Below are 26290 nucleotides of genomic sequence, written 5' to 3' on the forward strand. Positions count from 1 at the left end.
CAATTCAATGATTTCCAATAGAGGGAAAAAAGAAATCCTGACATCATTTTTTTTTCTTAGCTCTGTCTTCAGTCTTTTTTTTCCCCTAGACATTAGAGTGCTTCAGGACACAGCTGTGGACATGGATATTCAGGCTCTGTGCTCCTCAATGGATAATCTCGTTGTAAATGTACAAAAGATTCAAGATACTATTGATCAGAAATCGATGCTAGAACCAAGAATTCCGATTCCTGATTTGTTTTTTGGTGACAGAACTAAGTTCCTGAGCTTCAGAAATAATTGTAAGCTATTTTTGGCCTTGAAACCTCATTCTTCTGGTAATCCTATTCAACAGGTTTTGATTATTATTTCTTTTTTGCGCGGCGACCCACAGGACTGGGCGTTTTCTCTTGCACCAGGAGATTCTGCATTGAGTAATATTGATGCATTTTTCCAGGCGCTGGGATTGCTTTACGATGAGCCTAATTCAGTGGATCAAGCTGAGAAAAATCTGCTGGCTTTATGCCAGGGTCAGGATGATGTAGAACTATATTGTCAGAAATTTAGAAAATGGTCAGTACTCACTCTGTGGAATGAATCTGCACTAGCGGCTTTGTTCAGAAAGGGTCTCTCTGAAGCTCTTAAGGATGTAATGGTGGGATTTCCTATGCCTGCTGGTTTGAATGAGTCTATGTCCTTGGCCATTCAGATCGGTCGTCGCTTGCGCGAGCGTAAATCTGTGCACCATCTGGCGGTATTGTCTGAGAGTAAGCCTGAGCCTATGCAGTGCAACAGGACTATGACTAAAGTAGAACGGCACGAACACAGACGTCTGAACAGACTGTGTTTCTATTGTGGTGATTCTACTCATGCTATTTCTAATTGTCCTAAACGCACTAGGCGGTTCGATAGCTCTGCCGTTATTGGTACTGTACAGTCCAAATTCCTTTTGTCCATTACCTTAATGTGCTCTTTGTCATCATATTCTGTCATGGCGTTTGTGGATTCAGGCGCTGCCCTGAATCTGATGGATTTGGATTATGCTAAACGTTGTGGATTTTTCTTGGAGCCTTTGCGGTGTCCTATTCCGTTGAGAGGAATTGATGCTACACCTCTGGCCAAGAATAAGCCTCAGTACTGGGCCCAGCTGACCATGTGCATGGCTCCTGCACATCAGGAAGTTATTCGCTTTTTGGTACTGCATAATTTGCATGATGTGGTCGTGTTGGGGTTGCCATGGCTACAAACCCATAATCCAGTATTGGATTGGAACTCTATGTCGGTAACCAGCTGGGGTTGTCAGGGAGTACATGGTGATGTTCCATTTTTGTCTATTTCGTCATCCATTCCTTCTGACATCCCAGAGTTCTTGTCGGACTTTCAGGATGTATTTGAAGAGTCCAAGTCTGATGCCCTTCCTCCGCATAGGAATTGTGATTGTGCTATCGATTTGATTCCTGGTAGTAAATTCCCTAAGGGTCGTTTATTTAATTTGTCCGTACCTGAACACACCGCTATGCGCAGTTATGTGAAGGAGTCCCTGGAGAAGGGACATATTCGCCCATCGTCGTCACCATTGGGAGCAGGGTTCTTTTTTGTAGCCAAGAAGGATGGTTCGCTAAGACCGTGTATTGATTACCGCCTTCTTAATAAGATCACTGTTAAGTTTCAGTATCCCTTGCCATTGATTTCTGACTTGTTTGCTCGGATTAAGGGGGCTAGTTGGTTTACTAAGATTGATCTTCGTGGTGCGTATAATCTGGTGAGAATCAGGCAGGGAGATGAATGGAAAACGGCATTTAATACGCCCGAGGGTCATTTTGAGTATCTGGTGATGCCGTTCGGACTTGCCAATGCTCCATCTGTTTTTCAGTCTTTTATGCATGACATTTTTCGTGAGTATCTGGATAAATTCTTGATTGTTTACTTGGATGACATTTTGATCTTCTCAGATGATTGGGAGTCTCATGTAAAGCAAGTCAGAATGGTTTTCCAGGTACTGCGTGCTAATTCCTTGTTTGTGAAGGGATCAAAGTGTCTCTTCGGTGTGCAGAAAGTTTCATTTTTGGGGTTCATCTTTTCCCCTTCTACTATCGAGATGGATCCGGTTAAGGTTCAGGCCATCCAGGATTGGACTCAGCCGACATCTCTAAAAAGTTTGCAGAAATTCCTGGGCTTTGCTAATTTTTATCGTCGCTTCATCTGTAATTTTTCTAGCATTGCCAGACCATTGACCGATTTGACCAAGAAGGGTGCTGATTTGGTTAATTGGTCTTCTGCTGCCGTGGAAGCTTTTCAGGAGTTGAAGCGTCGTTTTTGCTGTGCCCCTGTGTTGTGTCAACCTGATGTTTCTCTTCCGTTCCAGGTCGAGGTTGATGCTTCTGAGATTGGTGCAGGGGCGGTTTTGTCACAGAGAGGTTCTGGTTGCTCAGTGTTCAAACCATGTGCTTTCTTTTCCAGGAAATTTTCTGCTGCTGAGCGTAATTATGATGTGGGCAACCGAGAGTTGCTGGCCATGAAGTGGGCATTCGAGGAGTGGCGTCATTGGCTTGAGGGTGCTAAGCATCGCGTGGTGGTTTTGACTGATCATAAGAACCTTACTTATCTTGAGTCTGCCAAGCGCTTGAATCCTAGACAGGCCCGTTGGTCGTTATTTTTTGCTCGTTTTGATTTTGTGATTTCATACCTTCCGGGCTCTAAAAATGTGAAGGCGGATGCTCTGTCTAGGAGTTTTGTGCCCGACTCTCCGGGGTTATCTGAGCCGGCGAGTATCCTCAAGGAAGGAGTCATTGTGTCTGCCATCTCCCCTGATTTGCGGAGAGTGTTGCAGAAATTTCAGGCTAATAAACCTGATCGTTGTCCGGCCGAGAAACTGTTCGTCCCTGATAGGTGGACTAGTAAAGTTATCTCTGAACTTCATTGTTCGGTGCTGGCCGGTCATCCAGGAATCTTTGGTACCAGGGAGTTGGTTGCTAGATCCTTTTGGTGGCCGTCTCTGTCGCGGGATGTGCGTGCTTTTGTGCAGTCCTGTGGAATTTGTGCTAGGGCTAAGCCCTGCTGTTCACGTGCCAGTGGGTTGCTTTTGCCCTTGCCGGTCCCGAAGAGGCCTTGGACACATATTTCGATGGATTTCATTTCTGACCTTCCCGTTTCTCAAAAGATGTCTGTCATTTGGGTGGTCTGTGATCGCTTTTCTAAAATGGTCCATCTGGTGCCCTTGGTTAAATTGCCTTCCTCCTCTGATTTGGTGCCTTTGTTCTTCCAGCATGTGGTTCGTTTACATGGCATTCCTGAGAATATTGTTTCTGACAGAGGTTCCCAGTTTGTCTCAAGGTTCTGGCGAGCCTTTTGTGGTAGGATGGGCATTGACCTATCTTTTTCCTCGGCCTTCCATCCTCAGACTAATGGCCAGACCGAACGAACCAATCAGACCTTGGAAACATATCTGAGATGTTTTGTTTCCGCTGACCAGGATGATTGGGTGTCATTTTTGCCGTTGGCTGAGTTCGCCCTTAATAATCGGGCCAGCTCGGCTACCTTGGTCTCTCCATTTTTCTGCAATTCTGGGTTCCATCCTCGTTTCTCTTCAGGACAGGTTGAGTCTTCGGACTGTCCTGGTGTGGATTATGTGGTGGACAGGTTGCAGCAGATCTGGACTCAGGTAGTGGACAATTTGACCTTGTCCCAGGAGAAGGCTCAGCTTTTCGCTAATCGCAGACGCCGTGTGGGACCCCGACTTCGTGTTGGGGATCTGGTTTGGTTATCTTCTCGTCATATACCTATGAAGGTTTCCTCTCCTAAATTTAAACCTCGTTTTATTGGTCCGTATAGGATTTCTGAGATTCTCAATCCGGTGTCTTTTCGTCTGACCCTCCCAGACTCCTTTTCCATACATAATGTATTCCATAGGTCGTTGTTGAGGAGATACGTGGCACCTATGGTTCCATCTGTGGAGCCTCCTGCCCCTGTTTTGGTGGAGGGGGAATTGGAGTATATTGTGGAGAAGATTTTGGATTCTCGTGTCTCTAGACGGAAACTCCAGTATCTGGTCAAATGGAAGGGTTATGCTCAGGAAGATAATTCCTGGGTTTTTGCCTCTGATGTCCATGCCCCAGATCTTGTTCGTGCCTTTCATGTGGCTCATCCTGGTCGGCCTGGGGGTTCTGGTGAGGGTTCGGTGACCCCTCCTCAAGGGGGGGGTACTGTTGTGAATTCTGTGGTCACAAGTGGTATTGCAGTCTCTGGGCGTCCTCCCTCAGGTGTTTTGGTGAGCTCGTTGGCTGCCTTGCTATTTAGCTCCACCTGAGTCTGTCTTCCTTGCTCCTTGTCAATGTTCCAGTGTTGGATCTGAGCTACTGCATCTTTCCTTGGGCCTGCTGCTCTGCTAGATAAGTGCTTCTAGTTTGTTTTCTGTTTTTTCTGTCCAGCTTGTTATTATTTTTTGCTGGAAGCTCTGAGAAGCAAAGGGGTGCACCGCCGTGCTGTTAGTTCGGCACGGTGGGTCTTTTTTGCCCCTTTGCGTGGTTTTCGTTTTAGGGTTTTTTTGTAGACTGCATAGTTCTCTTTGCTATCCTCGCTCTGTCTAGAATATCGGGCCTCACTTTGCTGAATCTATTTCATTCCTACGTTTGTCTTTTCATCTTGCTAACAGTCATTATATGTGGGGGCTGCCTATTCCTTTGGGGTATTTCTCTGAGGTAAGTCAGGCTTGTATTTCTATCTTCAGGCTAGTCAGCTCCTCAGGCAGTGCCGAGTTGCATAGGTAGTGATAGGCGCAATCCACTGCTGCTTCCAGTTGTGTGAGGACAGTTCAGGTACTGCAGTCTACAGAGATTCCACGTCTCAGAGCTCGTCCTATTGTTTTGGGTTTTTGCCAGATCTCTGTATGTGCGCTGATTACTGCACGCTGTGTTGCCTGATTGCCAGCCATAACACCTTAGTACTCGTGGGTGTATGCCATCCGGACCCGGAGATTTATCTATTTTAATCTTATTTAGCCGGTTTCGCACCTCTTCTTGGGTTAGATTGGTGACCCTTAATATAGGGTTTTCATTGTTTCTTGGGATTTCACCTAGCATTTCATTTTCCACCGTGAATACCGTGGAGAAGAAGGTGTTTAATATGTTAGCTTTTTCCTCGTCATCTACAACCATTCTTTCCTCACTATTTTTTAAGGGGCCTACATTTTCAGTTTTTATTCTTTTACTATTGATATAGTTGAAGAACAGTTTGGGATTAGTTTTACTCTCCTTAGCAATGTGCTTCTCTGTTTCCTTTTTGGCAGCTTTAATTAGTTTTTTAGATAAAGTATTTTTCTCCCTATAGTTTTTTAGAGCTTCAATGGTGCCATCCTGCTTTAGTAGTGCAAATGCTTTCTTTTTACTGTTAATTGCCTGTCTTACTTCTTTGTTTAGCCACATTGGGTTTTTCCTATTTCTAGTCCTTTTATTCCCACAAGGTATAAACCGCTTACAGTGCCTATTTAGGATGTTCTTAAACATTTCCCATTTATTATCTGTATTCTTATTTCTGAGGATATTGTCCCAGTCTACCAGATTAAGGGCATCTCTAAGCTGGTCAAACTTTGCCTTCCTAAAGTTCAGTGTTTTTGTGACTCCCTGACAAGTCCCCCTAGTGAAAGACAGGTGAAACTGTACAATATTGTGGTCGCTATTTCCTAGATGCCCAACCACCTGCAGATTTGTTATTCTGTCAGGTCTATTAGATAGTATTAGGTCTAAAAGTGCTGCTCCTCTGGTTGGATTCTGCACCAATTGTGAAAGATAATTTTTCTTGGTTATTAGCAGAAACCTGTTGCCTTTATGGGTTTCACAGGTTTCTGTTTCCCAGTTAATATCCGGGTAGTTAAAGTCCCCCATAACCAGGACCTCATTATGTGTTGCAGCTTCATCTATCTGCTTTAGAAGTAGACTTTCCATGGTTTCTGTTATATTTGGGGGTTTGTAACAGACCCCAATGAGAATTTTGTTACCATTTTTCCCTCCATGAATTTCGACCCATATGGACTCGACATCCTCATTCCCTTCGCTAATATCCTCCCTTAAAGTGGACTTTAGACAAGACTTTACATAGAGACAAACCCCTCCTCCTCTCCGATTTTTACGATCCTTTCTAAACAGACTGTAACCCTGTAAGTTAACTGCCCAGTCATAGCTTTCATCTAACCATGTCTCGGTTATTCCCACTATGTCAAAGTTACCTGTAGATATTTCTGCTTCTAGTTCTTCCATCTTGTTTGTCAGGCTTCTGGCGTTTGCGAGCATGCAGTTTAGAGGATTTTGTTTTGTTCCAATCTCCTCGCTGTGGATTGTTTTAGAAGTGTTCTTACCTCCCTTCTGAGTATGTTTTCCTGGATCTTCTTTGTTCAAGTCTAATGTTTTTCTTCCCGTCCCCTCTTCTTCTAGTTTAACGCCCTCCTGATGAGTGTAGCGAGTTTTCTGGCGTATTAGGTACATCTAATTAAAACCTACAGTGCTAGGATTTAACCCAGTACTACCTGGCTTTGCTGCAATAGGTACAAGTGCTATCCACAAAAAAACACAGACGGGGCTCGTATGCAAAATACGGATGTCTGAATGAGCCCTTAGTCTAATGTGTATGGGCACCTTGTCTCCAAAATACTCTAGTGAGCAAATCCTTCACTTTGTGGGGTCATATTGGCCAAGAGTCCTGACTTTCCTGGTACAATCCCAATTTTTTTTAGAAGACATTTCAAAAAGTTGAGGCTTGAATATAACTAATTCTGAGTTTATTAAACCTGATTTTACTTAGAAAATAAAATGGGCAAAATCTAAACTGGAAGGGGCTTTGTTTGTGTGATTTTTTTAAAAAAGGCCCTATATAGCTGGAGTCTATTTTGCTAGAAGGGGGGTTCCCTATAGTTTAGATCGGTTACGTTGAGTGGCTTCAAAACTTTTTAGCAAAGTTGAGTAAAATATGATAAAATATCCAATGTACTCACTGAAGGCTGCAACCGCCAAGACCAATGTGACAACGATCGACGTCCACGATATCCATAAGGCTTTTTTCCTGTAGTTTTGGGCTTCATGTGGCTTAAGTTTTGTGCTGCTTTCTAACAAACCTGAAGAGAAAGCAGATAAATGTTACAGCACAAATATAAGCAGCCATAACGTAATAACTCCGAGCTGTGGTATGTTATAATGGAAAAGGAATGGTAATTAGTGATTAGCACAAGTGCTCGTTACCCGAGTCTGCCGAGGGTGCTCGGGTATGACAGGAGCTCGAGTGACGTGTTCGAGTCCCCGCAGGTTGTCCAACATCACATGGACAACCCATTATATTAAATGACAATTATGTACTACATCCTTTCTCCTGTGGGGGCGCTACACAGGATTGGACTACTTCCATTGGAATACCAGTTCTGGTTACTCTTTGAACCATCTGATTGGTCGGGATCCCGAGAGTTGGTCCCCACTGATCATTAACGTTAAAACCCCTTTTAGTCCTAAGTAATCACAAGAATACATGATATATAGTATTAATGTTTGGTCCCACACATACTCCAAAAAACAGGCAAAGATGCTTACCTGTCTAAATAGGCCTCAATACAAATGCACAAGCAGGGTGCAGCGGACCCAAACAAAATAGCAAGTGCACAGGTGCAATACCTAATGAAACAGCCAGCCTTCAATAAGGGTTTGGCCGTGTGGTACACCAATGCACTAAGATAAAATACTCTGTATGTGGCGTGTTCACACAAGGAATACAAAGCGTCTGGCTACAGCCTATTAATGACGCCATATGGCGGGCTGCCCAGTGCTAAAATGCATCCCGTGCGAACAGAGGCCACAGTGTACAGAACAATTTGGGCCCAGCTGCACCCTTCCAAAAATATACGTGCAAAAAAAAAAACATATAAATATATGTAAGGTATTAGTTGATATTAGGGCCATAATATGGAAGCTGGCAACCCACTTGTTTCATTAGGTATTGCACCTGTGCACTTGCTATTTTGTTTGGGTCCGCTGCACCCTGCTTGTGCATTTGTATTGAGGCCTATTTAGACAGGTAAGCATCTTTGCCTGTTTTTTGGTGTTTTTTCTTGAATGTGTCCTTTTTTGGTGTTTCCCACACATACTCAGAGTATATAGCGGTTTTTTTCTCCTATATATGCTCTTATAGATATATAGAATATGAAATTGTGGAAACAGAATTAATCAATATTCATAAAAAATAAAAGCAAAAATGACAAGATACATTATGGATGTAACAACAATTAAAAGCCGGAACTAAAAGGCGTCCATATGTTTAGTTAATCTGCTGGTATCCCTGCTATGTAAACCAGCTAAAGCTGAGTGGGAACATAGTAACTGCCAGCAGTGGAAAGTTATTCCAGAGGAGCCTGACAAATGACAATCACTTCTGTCAGCCATAAGTGAGCTCACAGCCGTTGTCACTTCCCTTCCCCCACACCTGTATGCAGCTCACACACTACATTGTACGTAGATGAATACATACTGTTGACTGTTATCATAACCCACTGAGGTTGTCACCCACCTTCCATAAAAGGATGGTCTAACAATGTATCTATGTATACAGGAAGCTCCCCCTAGTGGTGGCTGCAGACAGGATCTTATCATGTATCTCTGTATACAGGGAGCTCCCCCTAGTGGTGGCTGCAGACAGGATCTTATCATGTATCTCTGTATACAGGGAGCTCCCCCTAGTGGTGACTGCAGACCGGATCTCATCATGTATCTCTGTATACAGGGAGCTCCCCCTAGTGGTGACTGCAGACAGGATCTTATCATGTATCTCTGTATACAGGGAGCTCCCCCTAGTGGTGGCTGCAGACAGGATCTTATCATGTATCTCTGTATACAGGGAGCTCCCCCTAGTGGTGGCTGCAGACAGGATCTTATCATGTATCTCTGTATACAGGGAGCTCCCCCTAGTGGTGACTGCAGACAGGATCTTATCATGTATCTCTGTATACAGGGAGCTCCCCCTAGTGGTGGCTGCAGACAGGATCTTATCATGTATCTCTGTATACAGGGAGCTCCCCTAGTGGTGGCTGCAGACAGGATCTTATCATGTATCTCTGTATACAGGGAGCTCCCCCTAGTGGTGGCTGCAGACAGAATCTTATCATGTATCTCTGTATACAGGGAGCTCCCCCTAGTGGTGGCTGCAGACAGGATCTTATCATGTATCTCTGTATACAGGGAGCTCCCCCTAGTGGTGGCTGCAGACAGGATCTTATCATGTATCTCTGTATACAGGGAGCTCCCCCTAGTGGTGACTGCAGACAGGATCTTATCATATATCTCTGTATACAGGGAGCTCCCCCTAGTGGTGGCTGCAGACAGGATCTTATCATGTATCTCTGTATACAGGGAGCTCCCCCTAGTGGTGACTGCAGACAGGATCTTATCATGTATCTCTGTATACAGGGAGCTCCCCCTAGTGGTGGCTGCAGACAGGATCTTATCATGTATCTCTGTATACAGGGAACTCCCCCTAGTGGTGGCTGCAGACAGGATCTTATCATGTATCTCTGTATACAGGGAACTCCCCCTAGTGGTGGCTGCAGACAGGATCTTATCATGTATCTCTGTATACAGGGAGCTCCCCCTAGTGATGACTGCAGACAGGATCTTATCATGTATCTCTGTATACAGGGAGCTCCCCCTAGTGGTGGCTGCAGACAGGATCTTATCATGTATCTCTGTATACAGGGAGCTCCCCCTAGTGGTGGCTACAGACACGATCTTATCATGTATCTCTGTATACAGGGAGCTCCCCTAGTGGGTATCCTTCTTTCTAAAAACTGTTCCTTCAACCCTATCCAACCCCCACCCTCCCTTACCCTCCCTTCTTTTGAGGTTCACTCTGTCCGTATCTACTCTCCCTCTACTCTCCAAATGGCTGTCATATACCGACCACCAGGCTCAGCCACTGCCTTCATCGACCAATTCTCCACTTGGCTCCTTCACTTTCTCTCTGCTGACATCCCCACCATCATCATGGGTGACTTTAATATCCCTATTGACATTCCAAGCTCCTGGCCCTTACCTCATCCTTTGGACTCACTCAGTGGTCCTCCACAGTCACCCACACAGACGGACATACACTAGACCTCATCTTCACCCGCCTCTGTTCCTTATCTAATCTCACAACCTCTCCCTTCCCCCTATCTGACCACCATCTACTCACCTTCTCATCCTTGTCCTCCTGACCTGCCCCCCATGACCAGCCATTACCACATCCTCGCAGAAACCTCGCACATCTAGACATTCACAGACTCTCAGACTCTTCTACCTCTGTCCTCCATATCTTCACTCCACGACACGGACAGTGCCACTGCTTTCTATAACTGCACCCTCACATCAGCCATAGACTCAGTCGCCCCTCTCATGCATGGCAAAGTGCGACGAACCAATAGGCAACCTTGGCATAACAGTCTCACAAAAAAACTTCGACAAGCATCCAGGGTTGTGGAGCGGCGTTGGAAGAAAAAACGCCTGCCAGACGACTTCACTGCTTTCAAACAAGCTACATTTGACTTCAAATTTGCCCTCACTTCTGCTAAACAGGCCTGCTTCACTAACCTTGTATCTTCACTATCCTACAACCCAAAACAACTGTTCAGCACATTTACCTCCCTCCTCCGCCCACCATTGCCACCTCCAACTCCCCTCATCTCCTCCGAGGACTTTACCACCTACTTCAAAAACAAGATCGACCAAACAAGGCAAACCTTTACTGTTCCATCACCCCAACCACTCCATATACCAGACCTCTGCCCTTCCCTAATAACCTCCCTCTCCAACATCACTGAAGGAGAACTTACTCGCCTCTTCTCCAATTCGCACCTCACCACCTGTGCACTTGACCCCATCCCCTCCCACCTGCTCCCCAACGTCACTAACATGCTCATTCCAGCCCTAACCCATCTCTTCAACCTATCGCTATCTTCTGTTACCTTCCCCTCAGCCTTCAAACATGCCACCATCACACCCATCCTCAAAAAAACTAACCTTGACCCAACTGCTATGCCCTGCTTTCGCCCCATATCACTGCTCCCGTTTGCTTTAAAACTCCTTGAGCAGCACCTCTATGGTCAACATTCCTCCCACCTCTCATCTAACTCTCTCCTTGACAATCTCCAATCTTGCTTCTGCCTCCACCACTCCACCGAAACTGCCCTGACAAAAATTACTAATGACTTACTCACAGCCAAAGTTAACAGACAGTTCTCCATCCTCCTCCTTCTTGACCTGTCCTCTGCTTTCGACACAGTCGATCACTGCTACAGATTCTTTCTTCCCTTGGCATCAAAGACCTTGCCCTGTCCTGGATTGCTTCATACCTTTCCGACCGCACATTTAGCATTTCCCACTCCCACACTACCTCCTCATCCCGCCCTCTCTCTGTTGGAGTCCCTCAAGGCTCTGTCCTAGGGCCCCTACTTTTTTCCATCTCTACTCTTGGCCTAGGACAACTCATAAAGTCCCATGGCTTCCAGTATCACCTGTATGCGGACGACACTCAGATCTACCTCTCTGGCCCAGACGTCACCTCTCTGCTGTCCAGAATCCCGAAGTGTCTGTCAGCCATATCCTCCTTCTTCACCTCTCGCTTCCTAAAACTCAATGTAGACAAAACCGAACTCATCATCTTTCCCCCATCTCACGTATCCCCCCTACCTGATCTATCTATTTTGGTAAACGGCATCACTCTCTCTCCTGCACCTGTAATCCACTGCCTCGGGGTAACTCTCGACTCTGCCCTGTCCTTCAAACCGCACGTCCAAACTCTTGCCACCTCCTGTCGCCTCCAACGCAAAAATATTGCCAGAATCCGATCCTTGCACAGCCCACAATCTACCAAAACTCTTGTGCATGCCTTCATCATCTCCCGCTTCGACTACTGCAACACCCTCCTCTGTGGCCTCCCAGCTAACTCTCTTGCACCACTCCAGTCTGTCCTCAACTCTGCTGCCCGACTAATCCACCTCTCTCCTCGCTACTCCCCTGCTTCCCCCCTCTGCAAATCCCTCCACTGGCTCCCAATTCCTCAACGAATCCAGTTCAAACTACTAACACTGATCTACAAAGCCATCCACAACCTGTCCCCTCCCTATATCTCTGGACTAATCTCCCAATATCTTCCCTCACGTAATCTCCGATCCTCCCAAGACCACCTACTATCCTCCCCCTAGTGGTGACTGCAGACAGGATCTTATTATGTATCTCTGTATACAGGGAGCTCCCCCTAGTGGTGGCTGCAGACAGAATCTTATCATGTATCTCTGTATACAGGGAGCTCCCCCTAGTGGTGGCTGCAGACAGGATCTTATCATGTATCTCTGTATACAGGGAGCTCCCCCTAGTGGTGGCTGCAGACAGGATCTTATCATGTATCTGTGTATACAGGGAGCTCCCCCTAGTGGTGGCTGCAGACAGGATCTTATCATATATCTCTGTATACAGGGAGCTCCCCCTAGTGGTGACTGCAGACAGGATCTTATCATGTATCTCTGTATACATGGAGCTCCCCCTAGTAGTGGCTGCAGACAGGATGCTATCATGTATCTCTGTATACAGGGAGCTCCCCCTAGTGGTGGCTGCAGACAGAATCTTATCACGTATTTCTGTATACAGAGAGCTCCCCCTAGTAGTGGCTGCAGACAGGATGCTATCATGTATCTCTGTATACAGGGAGCTCCCCTTAGTGGTGGCTGCAGACAGAATCTTATCATGTATCTCTGTATACAGGGAGCTCCCCCTAGTGGTGACTGCAGACAGGATCTTATCATGTATCTCTGTATACAGGGAGCTCCCCCTAGTGGTGGCTGCAGACAGGATCTTATCATATATCTCTGTATACAGGGAGCTCCCCCTAGTGGTGGCTGCAGACAGAATCTTATCATGTATCTCTGTATACAGGGAGCTCTCCCTAGTGGTGGCTGCAGACAGGATCTTATCATATATCTCTGTATACAGGGAGCTCCCCCTAGTGGTGGCTGCAGACAGGATCTTATCATGTATCTCTGTATACAGGGAGCTCCCCCTAGTGGTGACTGCAGACAGGATCTTATCATGTATCTCTGTATACAGGGAGCTCCCCCTAGTGGTGACTGCAGACAGGATCTTATCATGTATCTCTGTATACAGGGAGCTCCCCCTAGTGGTGGCTGCAGACAGGATCTTATCATGTATCTCTGTATACAGGGAGCTCCCCCTAGTGGTGGCTGCAGACAGGATCTTATCATGTATATCTGTATACAGGGAGCTCCCCCTAGTGGTGACTGCAGACAGGATCTTATCATGTATCTCTGTATACAGGGAGCTCCCCCTAGTGGTGACTGCAGACAGGATCTTATCATGTATCTCTGTATACAGGGAGCTCCCCTTAGTGGTGGCTGCAGACAGGATCTTATCATGTATCTCTGTATATACAGGGAGCTCCCCCTAGTGGTGACTGCACACAGGATCTTATCATGTATCTCTGTATACAGGGAGCTCCCCCTAGTGGTGACTGCAGACAGGATCTTATCATGTATCTCTGTATACAGGGAGCTCCCCTTAGTGGTGGCTGCAGACAGGATCTTATCATGTATCTCTGTATACAGGGAGCTCCCCCTAGTGGTGGCTGCAGACAGGATCTTATCATGTATCTCTGTATACAGGGAGCTCCCCCTAGTGGTGGCTGCAGACAGGATCTTATCATGTATATCTGTATACAGGGAGCTCCCCCTAGTGGTGACTGCAGACAGGATCTTATCATGCATCTCTGTATACAGGGAGCTCCCCCTAGTGGTGACTGCAGACAGGATCTTATCATGTATATCTGTATACAGGGAGCTCCCCCTAGTGGTGACTGCAGACAGGATCTTATCATGTATCTCTGTATACAGGGAGCTCCCCCTAGTGGTGGCTGCAGACAGGATCTTATCTATGTATGCGGGGAAGACATTTAAGGGAATTTCTCATTGAGGGACGGGTTTATTTTGAATTTTGCTACGGAGCCATACGATTTTTGTGTACCGTATGTCCTTAGCTTTGAACAATCTGATTTGTGCAAATGCAATTACAATTTCATTGTTGGTTTACAGCAAAATAGTGGACACCTGGCACGTGTGATTCTAGGGATCTAAAATTAGTTTTAGGAAAGGAAAAATCTAGAACAAATACAATTATTTCCTGGCAATGACATATTCCTTGTAGAGGGAGAAGCAGCTGATTCCACCATCAGGCGTAAAGCAGAGTATGAATCCGAAAATAGCCTGCGATTCCTTCCTCCTCCACATCCCATCTGTGTCTGTCGCTTTCTATTACTGTGTCTTCACTTTCCTATTTCTATTTTGACTCTGCATATTAAACACCCTCCCCTTCCCCCTGCAGACTCTGCGGTCCCCATAGGGACCGTGCAGGTGCCAGTCCCATCCCTTGTATTCTCCAGCTGTTCCCCAGGCCGGGGTCCTGCCATATGGTCGTCAGTCGCCTTTGTTCTCTCTTTTTAATCCCTTGTAAAGCATCTGATAAATCCCTGCGCTGCACGAGCCGGAATCATCCACGGACGATCAATAACTATATTTAGTGGAAATGCTGATGACGACATTAACCCTTCAATTCAACCTCAGGGAAAAAAGGACAAAAATCTCAGGGAAATTATACAGATATATTGTCTAATTCAGGTCTAATATCTATGTATCTAATGTCTGTCTATACATCTATCATCTTTATTTCTCTATCTCTATGTAATTGAAATCATATCTATTTATCTCTCTTTATGTAATTTATCTATCACTTTCTCATATCTTTCTATGTAATTATTTATCATCTGTCTATCATCATTCTTAATAAATATCTATGTAATTGATTTATCTATCTATACATCTATCGCCATGAAATTGAACTGATATCTGTCTATTTATCTCTTTATCTATGTCATTTATCTATTTCTGATACCTATGTAATTATGTATTTATCAATTTCCATCTATCTTCCATCATTATTACTCTATACTTATGTAATTGATTTGATTTATTTACCTATTTAATATCCAAGTATTCATTATCTACATATCTCACTAATTTCTTAATCTATCTATCTCTATCTATCATTAGGAGCAGACAAATAAAAAGACCTCTGTGCAAGAACGGTACACGGGCCCTCGAAGTTCAATACTTCATTACAAAGCAACAAGTGACAGAAGCGGCTTGTAGCTTTGGTGGTAGAAATGTGCCGCTTACTTCTAGGGCCTCTATGCACAGATTGCACAAATGTATTTTTCACCACTGTCTATCTTATATCTATTAATAATAATCTTTATTTTTATTTATCTTATATCTATTAATCATATATCTATAGTATATATGTATCTATCCATTATCTATCTATCATCTATTATCAATCGCTTATCTATTATCTATCTATCTACAGTATCTATCTATCATCTATCTATTATCTATCTATTATCTATATATATCTATATCTATCTACAGTATCTATCTATCTAGCTATCATCTATCTACTATCTATCTATCTATCTATTATGTATCATCTAGCTATCATCTATCGCTTATCTATTATCTATCTATCATCTATTATATATCTATTATCTATCTATCTCTCAATTATCTATCTTTTATCTATCTATCATCTATATATATATATATATATATATACATATATCTATTATCTATCTATCATCAATTATCAATCGCTTATCTATTATCTATATCTATCATCTATCTACAGTATCGATCTATCATCTATCTATTATCTATCTCTTTATTAGCTATCATCTATCGCTTATCTATTATTTATCTATCTATCTCTCTATTATCTATCTATCTATCTCTCTATTATCTATCTATCTCTCTATCTTCTATCTATTATCTATCTATCTATCTCTCTATTATCTATATCCATCTATTATCTATCTATCTTGTCCATTAACCCGGATTTGTTCCCTCCCTGGTTAACTCATCACGTGCATGGTATTATGCCTTTGCTTTGATTTGATGCTTTCTACTTCTGACTTCCCTTTTAAATTATTCATTCTGCCCTTGAAGCATCTGAATAGCTGAAAGCCCCTACGATGAATCCATCCATACACACAGACCGAACACACAAAACACGTCCTCTGCACAAACACAAGAAATGAGCTGAAGACCACGATGGGCACAAGACAGAGACACAATGTCACAAACTGCACATATATCATATAATATATATAACAGTTACAAGGATACTATAAACCCACACAACTTATCCAATTCCCCCAGCTATAATAAACACCTAAATGCACAAATCACACCAATACATATGCAAAGCTGACATTACACAGTGTATGCAATACACAGGCACAAGTCACACACACATACACCGCTTACACGAGCCATGCACTACCATCCCGGGCACAGCTGGACATTGCCACATGCCATACACTGGTGCTAATGACATCTTACACACAAGACACTCGGTCGGGCACATTAGGTCACCAGAGATGGCATAGCAAAGTAAAAGTTGTCTGTGCCCAAACATGATGAGCTTCACCCATCACCCACAGAATCCACTCCTCCTTGTATATTTACTATATCACATCTTAAAGTGATACCCATCATAAAAAGTAGAAAATAAACCTCACAGCATTTCATCTACATCATAAAGTACAGGATTCTCCTCCACCGCTGTGTCAGCCCCCCCAAGGCCAATACCGGGGGTCTGATGCAATGTGGGTGTCACCTGTCACATAGCATATCGGAGATTAGACACAATCTATGGATCAATCTTGTAATATATCAGGGATCTTATTTTATTGGGCGATTACACATCAAACATAAAATATCAGGATCCCGTACCAGAGATGTAACCAGTGTAGGAATGGCAGGTCATGTATCAGAGATCCAGCACAGGAGATGGATCATCTAGTAACTGTAAATCCAGGACTACAAGACTATCATTGTAAGAGGCCATCACTCCCATCAGATCACAAGTTATACGTTAGAGATCTGCTTCATCTACTGCTTATACACTATATTAGGTCTATTAGAGCTAATACAATGAAGCAATGTATTATTCATGCATTTCCTGTCGTTACTTCTATAGCTCCTGAATATACCACAGTGTAGTACACTGTAATCACAGATTATTATACTAGATACACTACTGTGATTACATAAATCAGGGATCTGATACAATGTAGCTATCACTGTTTACTAATTATTGGTGCATACAATGTAACTATCACTGTTTACTAATTATTGGTGCATACAATGTAACTGTCACTGTTTACTAATTATTGGTGCATACAATGTAACTATCACTTTTTACTAATTATTGGTGCATACAATGTAACTATCACTGCTTACTAATTATTGGTGCATACAATGTAACTATGACTTTTTACTAATTATTGGTGCATACAATGTAACTGTCACTGTTTACTAATTATTGGTGCATACAATGTAACTATGACTTTTTACTAATTATTGGTGCATACAATGTAACTATCACTGTTTACTAATTATTGGTGCATACAATGTAACTATCGCTGTTTACTAATTATTGGTGCATACAATGTAACTGTCACTGTTTACTAATTATTGGTGCATACAATGTAACTGTCACTGTTTACTAATTATTGGTGCATACAATGTAACTATCACTTTTTACTAATTATTGGTGCATACAATGTAACTATCACTGTTTACTAATTATTGGTGCATACAATGTAACTATCACTTTTTACTAATTATTGGTGCATACAATGTAACTATCACTGTTTACTAATTATTGGTGCATACAATGTAACTATCACTGTTTACTAATTATTGGTGCATACAATGTAACTATCACTTTTTACTAATTATTGGTGCATACAATGTAACTATCACTGTTTACTAATTATTGGTGCATACAATGTAACTATCACTTTTTACTAATTATTGGTGCATACAATGTAACTATCACTGTTTACTAATTATTGGTGCATACAATGTAACTATCACTGTTTACTAATTATTGGTGCATACAATGTAACTGTCACTGTTTACTAATTATTGGTGCATACAATGTAACTATCACTTTTTACTAATTATTGGTGCATACAATGTAACTATCACTGTTTACTAATTATTGGTGCATACAATGTAACTATCACTTTTTACTAATTATTGGTGCATACAATGTAACTATCACTGTTTACTAATTATTGGTGCATACAATGTAACTATCACTTTTTACTAATTATTGGTGCATACAATGTAACTATCACTGTTTACTAATTATTGGTGCATACAATGTAACTATCACTTTTTACTAATTATTGGTGCATACAATGTAACTATCACTGTTTACTAATTATTGGTGCATACAATGTAACTATCACTTTTTACTAATTATTGGTGCATACAATGTAACTATGACTTTTTACTAATTATTGGTGCATACAATGTAACTATCACTGTTTACTAATTATTGGTGCATACAATGTAATTTTCACTTTTTACTAATTATTGGTGCATACAATGTAACTATCACTGCTTACTAATTATTGGTGCATACAATGTAACTATGACTTTTTACTAATTATTGGTGCATACAATGTAACTATCACTGCTTACTAATTATTGGTGCATACAATGTAACTATGACTTTTTACTAATTATTGGTGCATACAATGTAACTGTCACTGTTTACTAATTATTGGTGCATACAATGTAACTATGACTTTTTACTAATTATTGGTGCATACAATGTAACTATCACTGTTTACTAATTATTGGTGCATACAATGTAACTATCGCTGTTTACTAATTATTGGTGCATACAATGTAACTGTCACTGTTTACTAATTATTGGTGCATACAATGTAACTGTCACTGTTTACTAATTATTGGTGCATACAATGTAACTATCACTTTTTACTAATTATTGGTGCATACAATGTAACTATCACTGTTTACTAATTATTGGTGCATACAATGTAACTATCACTTTTTACTAATTATTGGTGCATACAATGTAACTATCACTGTTTACTAATTATTGGTGCATACAATGTAACTATCACTGTTTACTAATTATTGGTGCATACAATGTAACTATCACTTTTTACTAATTATTGGTGCATACAATGTAACTATCACTGTTTACTAATTATTGGTGCATACAATGTAACTATCACTTTTTACTAATTATTGGTGCATACAATGTAACTATCACTGTTTACTAATTATTGGTGCATACAATGTAACTGTCACTGTTTACTAATTATTGGTGCATACAATGTAACTGTCACTGTTTACTAATTATTGGTGCATACAATGTAACTATCACTTTTTACTAATTATTGGTGCATACAATGTAACTATCACTGTTTACTAATTATTGGTGCATACAATGTAACTATCACTTTTTACTAATTATTGGTGCATACAATGTAACTATCACTGTTTACTAATTATTGGTGCATACAATGTAACTATCACTTTTTACTAATTATTGGTGCATACAATGTAACTATCACTGTTTACTAATTATTGGTGCATACAATGTAACTATCACTTTTTACTAATTATTGGTGCATACAATGTAACTATCACTGTTTACTAATTATTGGTGCATACAATGTAACTATCACTTTTTACTAATTATTGGTGCATACAATGTAACTATGACTTTTTACTAATTATTGGTGCATACAATGTAACTATCACTGTTTACTAATTATTGGTGCATACAATGTAACTATCACTTTTTACTAATTATTGGTGCATACAATGTAACTATCACTGCTTACTAATTATTGGTGCATACAATGTAACTATGACTTTTTACTAATTATTGGTGCATACAATGTAACTATCACTGCTTACTAATTATTGGTGCATACAATGTAACTATGACTTTTTACTAATTATTGGTGCATACAATGTAACTGTCACTTTTTACTAATTATTGGTGCATACAATGTAACTATCACTGCTTACTAATTATTGGTGCATACAATGTAACTATGACTTTTTACTAATTATTGGTGCATACAATGTAACTGTCACTTTTTACTAATTATTGGTGCATACAATGTAACTATCACTGTTTACTAATTATTGGTGCATACAATGTAACTATCACTTTTTACTAATTATTGGTGCATACAATGTAACTATCACTGCTTACTAATTATTGGTGCATACAATGTAACTATGACTTTTTACTAATTATTGGTGCATACAATGTAACTGTCACTGTTTACTAATTATTGGTGCATACAATGTAACTATGACTTTTTACTAATTATTGGTGCATACAATGTAACTATCACTGTTTACTAATTATTGGTGCATACAATGTAACTATCGCTGTTTACTAATTATTGGTGCATACAATGTAACTGTCACTGTTTACTAATTATTGGTGCATACAATGTAACTATGACTTTTTACTAATTATTGGTGCATACAATGTAACTATCACTGTTTACTAATTATTGGTGCATACAATGTAACTATCACTGTTTACTAATTATTGGTGCATACAATGTAACTATCTCCAGGCAGAGCAGCTCTGCTACAGTGTAGATGATGAGATGTAGTGATTCCAGGTTACAATTTAGGGGTCTGAGACCACAAGTCATATAACAGGGGTCTAGTATAATATTGAGGCCATATGTCATACATAAGGGGTCTGATATAACGTAACGATACCAGGCAGCTGAATATAGTTTTCCTAATGTAGTGATTTTAAATTACATTTTAGGGGCCAGATACAATGTACATGTTACATAACATAAATCATGAGAATGGCACAATAAAAAGATTACATTGTATCTGATACAATGTAGCAATGTGTTATTTATACATTTAATTTTGGTGCTGATATGGTGCCAACATGTACCGCAGTGTTGTATTCACTGCTATCAAATCACAGCTCATACTAAATACACTACAGTGATCATATGTAATAAGGGGTCTAGTGTAATGTAAAGATCACAAGTCATATCAGGGGCCCCGTACACTGTAATCATATCCAATGCTAGCTATCTGATACAATGTAGTGATTATAGGTTAAACTTTAGGGTTATTATACAATGTAGAGATCATACACTGTGTGTAAAGTGTCTGATACTTCTTATTTTATATGATCCTTACAGCGTATCTCATACAATGTAGTGTGACTAATGTAGTGGTCGTAGGTTACAGTTTAGGGGTCTGATACAATGTAGAGACCATAGATCTTATATCAGGGTCTGATACAATGTAGAGACCATAGATCTTATATCAGGGGTCTGATACAATGTAGAGACCATAGATCTTATATCAGGGGTCTGATACAATGTAGAGACCATAGATCTTATATCAGGGGTCTGATACAATGTAGAGACCATAGATCTTATATCAGGGGTCTGATATAATGTAGAGACCATAGATCTTATATCAGGGGTCTGATACAATGTAGAGACCATAGATCTTATATCAGGGTCTGATACAATGTAGAGACCATAGATCTTATATCAGGGTCTGATATAATGTAGAGACCATAGATCTTATATCAGGGGTCTGACACAATGTAGAGACCATAGATCTTATATCAGGGTCTGATATAATGTAGAGACCATAGATCTTATATCAGGGTCTGATATAATGTAGAGACCATAGATCTTATATCAGGGTCTGATATAATGTAGAGACCATAGATCTTATATCAGGGTCTGATATAATGTAGAGACCATAGATCTTATATCAGGGTCTGATATAATGTAGAGACCATAGATCTTATATCAGGGGTCTGATACAATGTGGAGACCATAGATCTTATATCTGGGGTCTCATACAATGTAGAGACTATAGATCTTATATCAGGGGTCTGATACAATGTAGAGACCATAGATCTTATATCAGGGTCTGACACAATGTAGAGACCATAGATCTTATATCAGGGGTCTGATACAATGTAGAGACTATAGATCTTATATCAGGGGTCTGATACAATGTAGAGACCATAAATCTTATATCAGGGTCTGATACAATGTAGAGACCATAGATCTTATATCAGGGGTCTGATACAATGTGGAGACCATAAATCTTATATCAGGGTCTGATACAATGTAGAGACCATAAATCTTATATCAGGGTCTCATACAATGTAGAGACCACAGATCTTATATCAGGGTCTGATACAATGTAGAGACCATAGATCTTATATCAGGGTCTGATACAATGTAGAGACCATAGATCTTATATCAGGGGTCTGATACAATGTAGAGACCATAGATCTTATATCAGGGTCTGATATAATGTAGAGACCATAGATCTTATATCAGGGTCTGATACAATGTAGAGACCATAGATCTTATATCAGGGTCTGATACAATGTAGAGACCATAGATCTTATATCAGGGGTCTGATACAATGTAGAGACCATAGATCTTATATCAGGGTCTGATATAATGTAGAGACCATAGATCTTATATCAGGGTCTGATATAATGTAGAGACCATAGATCTTATATCAGGGGTCTGATACAATGTGGAGACCATAAATCTTATATCAGGGTCTGATACAATGTAGAGACCACAGATCTTATATCAGGGTCTGATACAATGTAGAGACCATAGATCTTATATCAGGGTCTCATACAATGTAGAGACCAAAGATCTTATATCAGGGTCTGATATAATGTAGAGACCATAGATCTTATATCAGGGGTCTGATACAATGTAGAGACCAAAGATCTTATATCAGGGTCTGATACACTGTAGAGACCATAGATCTTATATCAGGGGTCTGATACAATGTAGAGACCATAGATCTTATATCAGGGTCTGATACAATGTAGAGACCATAGATCTTATATCAGGGTCTGATACACTGTAGAGACCATAGATCTTATATCAGGGGTCTCATACAATGTAGAGACCATAGATCTTATATCAGGGGTCTGATATAATGTAGAGACCATAGATCTTATATCAGGGGTCTCATACAATGTAGAGACCATAGATCTTATATCAGGGGTCTGATATAATGTAGAGACCATAGATCTTATATCAGGGGTCTCATACAATGTAGAGACCATAGATCTTATATCAGGGGTCTGATACAATGTAGAGACCATAGATCTTATATCAGGGTCTGATACAATGTAGAGACCATAGATCTTATATCAGGGGTCTGATACAATGTAGAGACCATAGATCTTATATCAGGGTCTGATACAATGTAGAGACCATAGATCTTATATCAGGGGTCTCATACAATGTAGAGACCATAGATCTTATATCAGGGGTCTGATACAATGTAGAGACCATAGATCTTATATCAGGGTCTGATATAATGTAGAGACCATAGATCTTATATCAGGGGTCTGATACAATGTAGAGACCATAGATCTTATATCAGGGTCTGATATAATGTAGAGACCATAGATCTTATATCAGGGGTCTGATACAATGTAGAGACCATAGATCTTATATCAGGGTCTGATATAATGTAGAGACCATAGATCTTATATCAGGGGTCTGATACAATGTAGAGACCATAGATCTTATATCAGGGTCTGATACAATGTAGAGACCATAGATCTTATATCAGGGGTCTCATACAATGTAGAGACCATAGATCTTATATCAGGGGTCTCATACAATGTAGAGACCATAGATCTTATATCAGGGGTCTGATATAATGTAGAGACCATAGATCTTATATCAGGGATCTGACACAATGTAGAGACCATAGATCTTATATCAGGGGTCTCATACAATGTAGAGACCATTGATCTTATATCAGGGGTCTGATACAATGTAGAGACCATAGATCTTATATCAGGGGTCTCATACAATGTAGAGACCATAGATCTTATATCAGGGTCTGACACAATGTAGAGACCATAGATCTTATATCAGGGTCTGATACACTGTAGAGACCATAGATCTTATATCAGGGTCTGATACAATGTAGAGACCATAGATCTTATATCAGGGGTCTGATACAATGTAGAGACCATAGATCTTATATCAGGGTCTGATACAATGTGGAGACCATAGATCTTATATCAGGGGTCTCATACAATGTAGAGACCATTGATCTTATATCAGGGTCTGATACAATGTAGAGACCATAGATCTTATATCAGGGGTCTCATACAATGTAGAGACCATAGATCTTATATCAGGGGTCTGATATAATGTAGAGACCATAGATCTTATATCAGGGGTCTGATACAATGTAGAGACCATAGATCTTATATCAGGGGTCTCATACAATGTAGAGACCATAGATCTTATATCAGGGGTCTGATATAATGTAGAGACCATAGATCTTATATCAGGGATCTGACACAATGTAGAGACCATAGATCTTATATCAGGGGTCTCATACAATGTAGAGACCATAGATCTTATATCAGGGTCTCATACAATGTAGAGACCATAGATCTTATATCAGGGGTCTGATACAATGTAGAGACCAAAGATCTTATATCAGGGTCTGATATAATGTAGAGACCATAGATCTTATATCAGGGGTCTGATACAATGTAGAGACCATAGATCTTATATCAGGGTCTGATATAATGTAGAGACCATAGATCTTATATCAGGGTCTGATACAATGTAGAGACCATAGATCTTATATCAGGGTCTGATACAATGTAGAGACCATAGATCTTATATCAGGGGTCTGATACAATGTAGAGACCATAGATCTTATATCAGGGTCTGATATAATGTAGAGACCATAGATCTTATATCAGGGTCTGATACAATGTAGAGACCATAGATCTTATATCAGGGGTCTCATACAATGTAGAGACCATAGATCTTATATCAGGGTCTGATACAATGTAGAGACCATAGATCTTATATCAGGGTCTGATACACTGTAGAGACCATAGATCTTATATCAGGGTCTCATACAATGTAGAGACCATAGATCTTATATCAGGGGTCTGATATAATGTAGAGACCATAGATCTTATATCAGGGATCTGACACAATGTAGAGACCATAGATCTTATATCAGGGGTCTCATACAATGTAGAGACCATAGATCTTATATCAGGGGTCTCATACAATGTAGAGACCATAGATCTTATATCAGGGTCTGATACACTGTAGAGACCATAGATCTTATATCAGGGTCTGATACAATGTAGAGACCATAGATCTTATATCAGGGTCTGATACAATGTAGAGACCATAGATCTTATATCAGGGTCTGATACAATGTAGAGATCATAGATCTTATATCAGGGTCTGATACAATGTAGAGATCATAGATCTTATATCAGGGGTCTGATACAATGTGGAGACCATAGATCTTATATCTGGGGTCTCATACAATGTAGAGACCATAGATCTTATATCAGGGGTCTGATACAATGTAGAGACCATAGATCTTATATCAGGGTCTGATACAATGTAGAGACCATAGATCTTATATCAGGGGTCTGATACAATGTGGAGACCATAGATCTTATATCTGGGGTCTCATACAATGTAGAGACCATAGATCTTATATCAGGGTCTGATATAATGTAGAGACCATAGATCTTATATCAGGGTCTGATACAATGTAGAGACCATAGATCTTATATCAGGGTCTGATACAATGTGGAGACCATAGATCTTATATCTGGGGTCTGATACAATGTGGAGACCATAGATCTTATATCTGGGGTCTCATACAATGTAGAGACCATAGATCTTATATCAGGGGTCTGATACAATGTAGAGACCATAGATCTTATATCTGGGGTCTCATACAATGTAGAGACCATAGATCTTATATCAGGGGTCTGATACAATGTGGAGACCATAGATCTTATATCTGGGGTCTCATACAATGTAGAGACCATAAATCTTATATCAGGGTCTGATACAATGTAGAGACCATAGATCTTATATCAGGGGTCTGATACAATGTGGAGACCATAGATCTTATATCTGGGGTCTCATACAATGTAGAGACCATAGATCTTATATCAGGGGTCTGATACAATGTAGAGACCATAGATCTTATATCTGGGGTCTCATACAATGTAGAGACCATAGATCTTATATCAGGGGTCTGATACAATGTGGAGACCATAGATCTTATATCTGGGGTCTCATACAATGTAGAGACCATAAATCTTATATCAGGGTCTGATACAATGTAGAGACCATAGATCTTATATCAGGGTCTGATACAATGTAGAGACCATAGATCTTATATCAGGGTCTGATACAATGTAGAGACCATAGATCTTATATCAGGGGTCTGATACAATGTGGAGACCATAGATCTTATATCTGGGGTCTCATACAATGTAGA

The 26290-nt window shown here is 40.6% G+C and overlaps 1 protein-coding gene across 1 annotated transcript in view; it reads right to left on the bottom strand.

Moving 5' to 3' along the window:
- TMEM163 (transmembrane protein 163) overlaps positions 1-26290 on the bottom strand; it is a 140671-nt gene that overhangs the window by 108763 nt on the left and 5618 nt on the right. The window contains exon 2 of the mRNA XM_069732839.1: positions 6962-7081. Coding sequence (XP_069588940.1) covers positions 6962-7081 — 120 coding nt within the window. The remainder of the gene's footprint in view (positions 1-6961; positions 7082-26290) is intronic.

Source organism: Ranitomeya imitator, chromosome 7 (genome assembly GCF_032444005.1).
Source record: "Ranitomeya imitator isolate aRanImi1 chromosome 7, aRanImi1.pri, whole genome shotgun sequence".
Taxonomy (NCBI): Eukaryota; Metazoa; Chordata; class Amphibia; order Anura; family Dendrobatidae; genus Ranitomeya; species Ranitomeya imitator.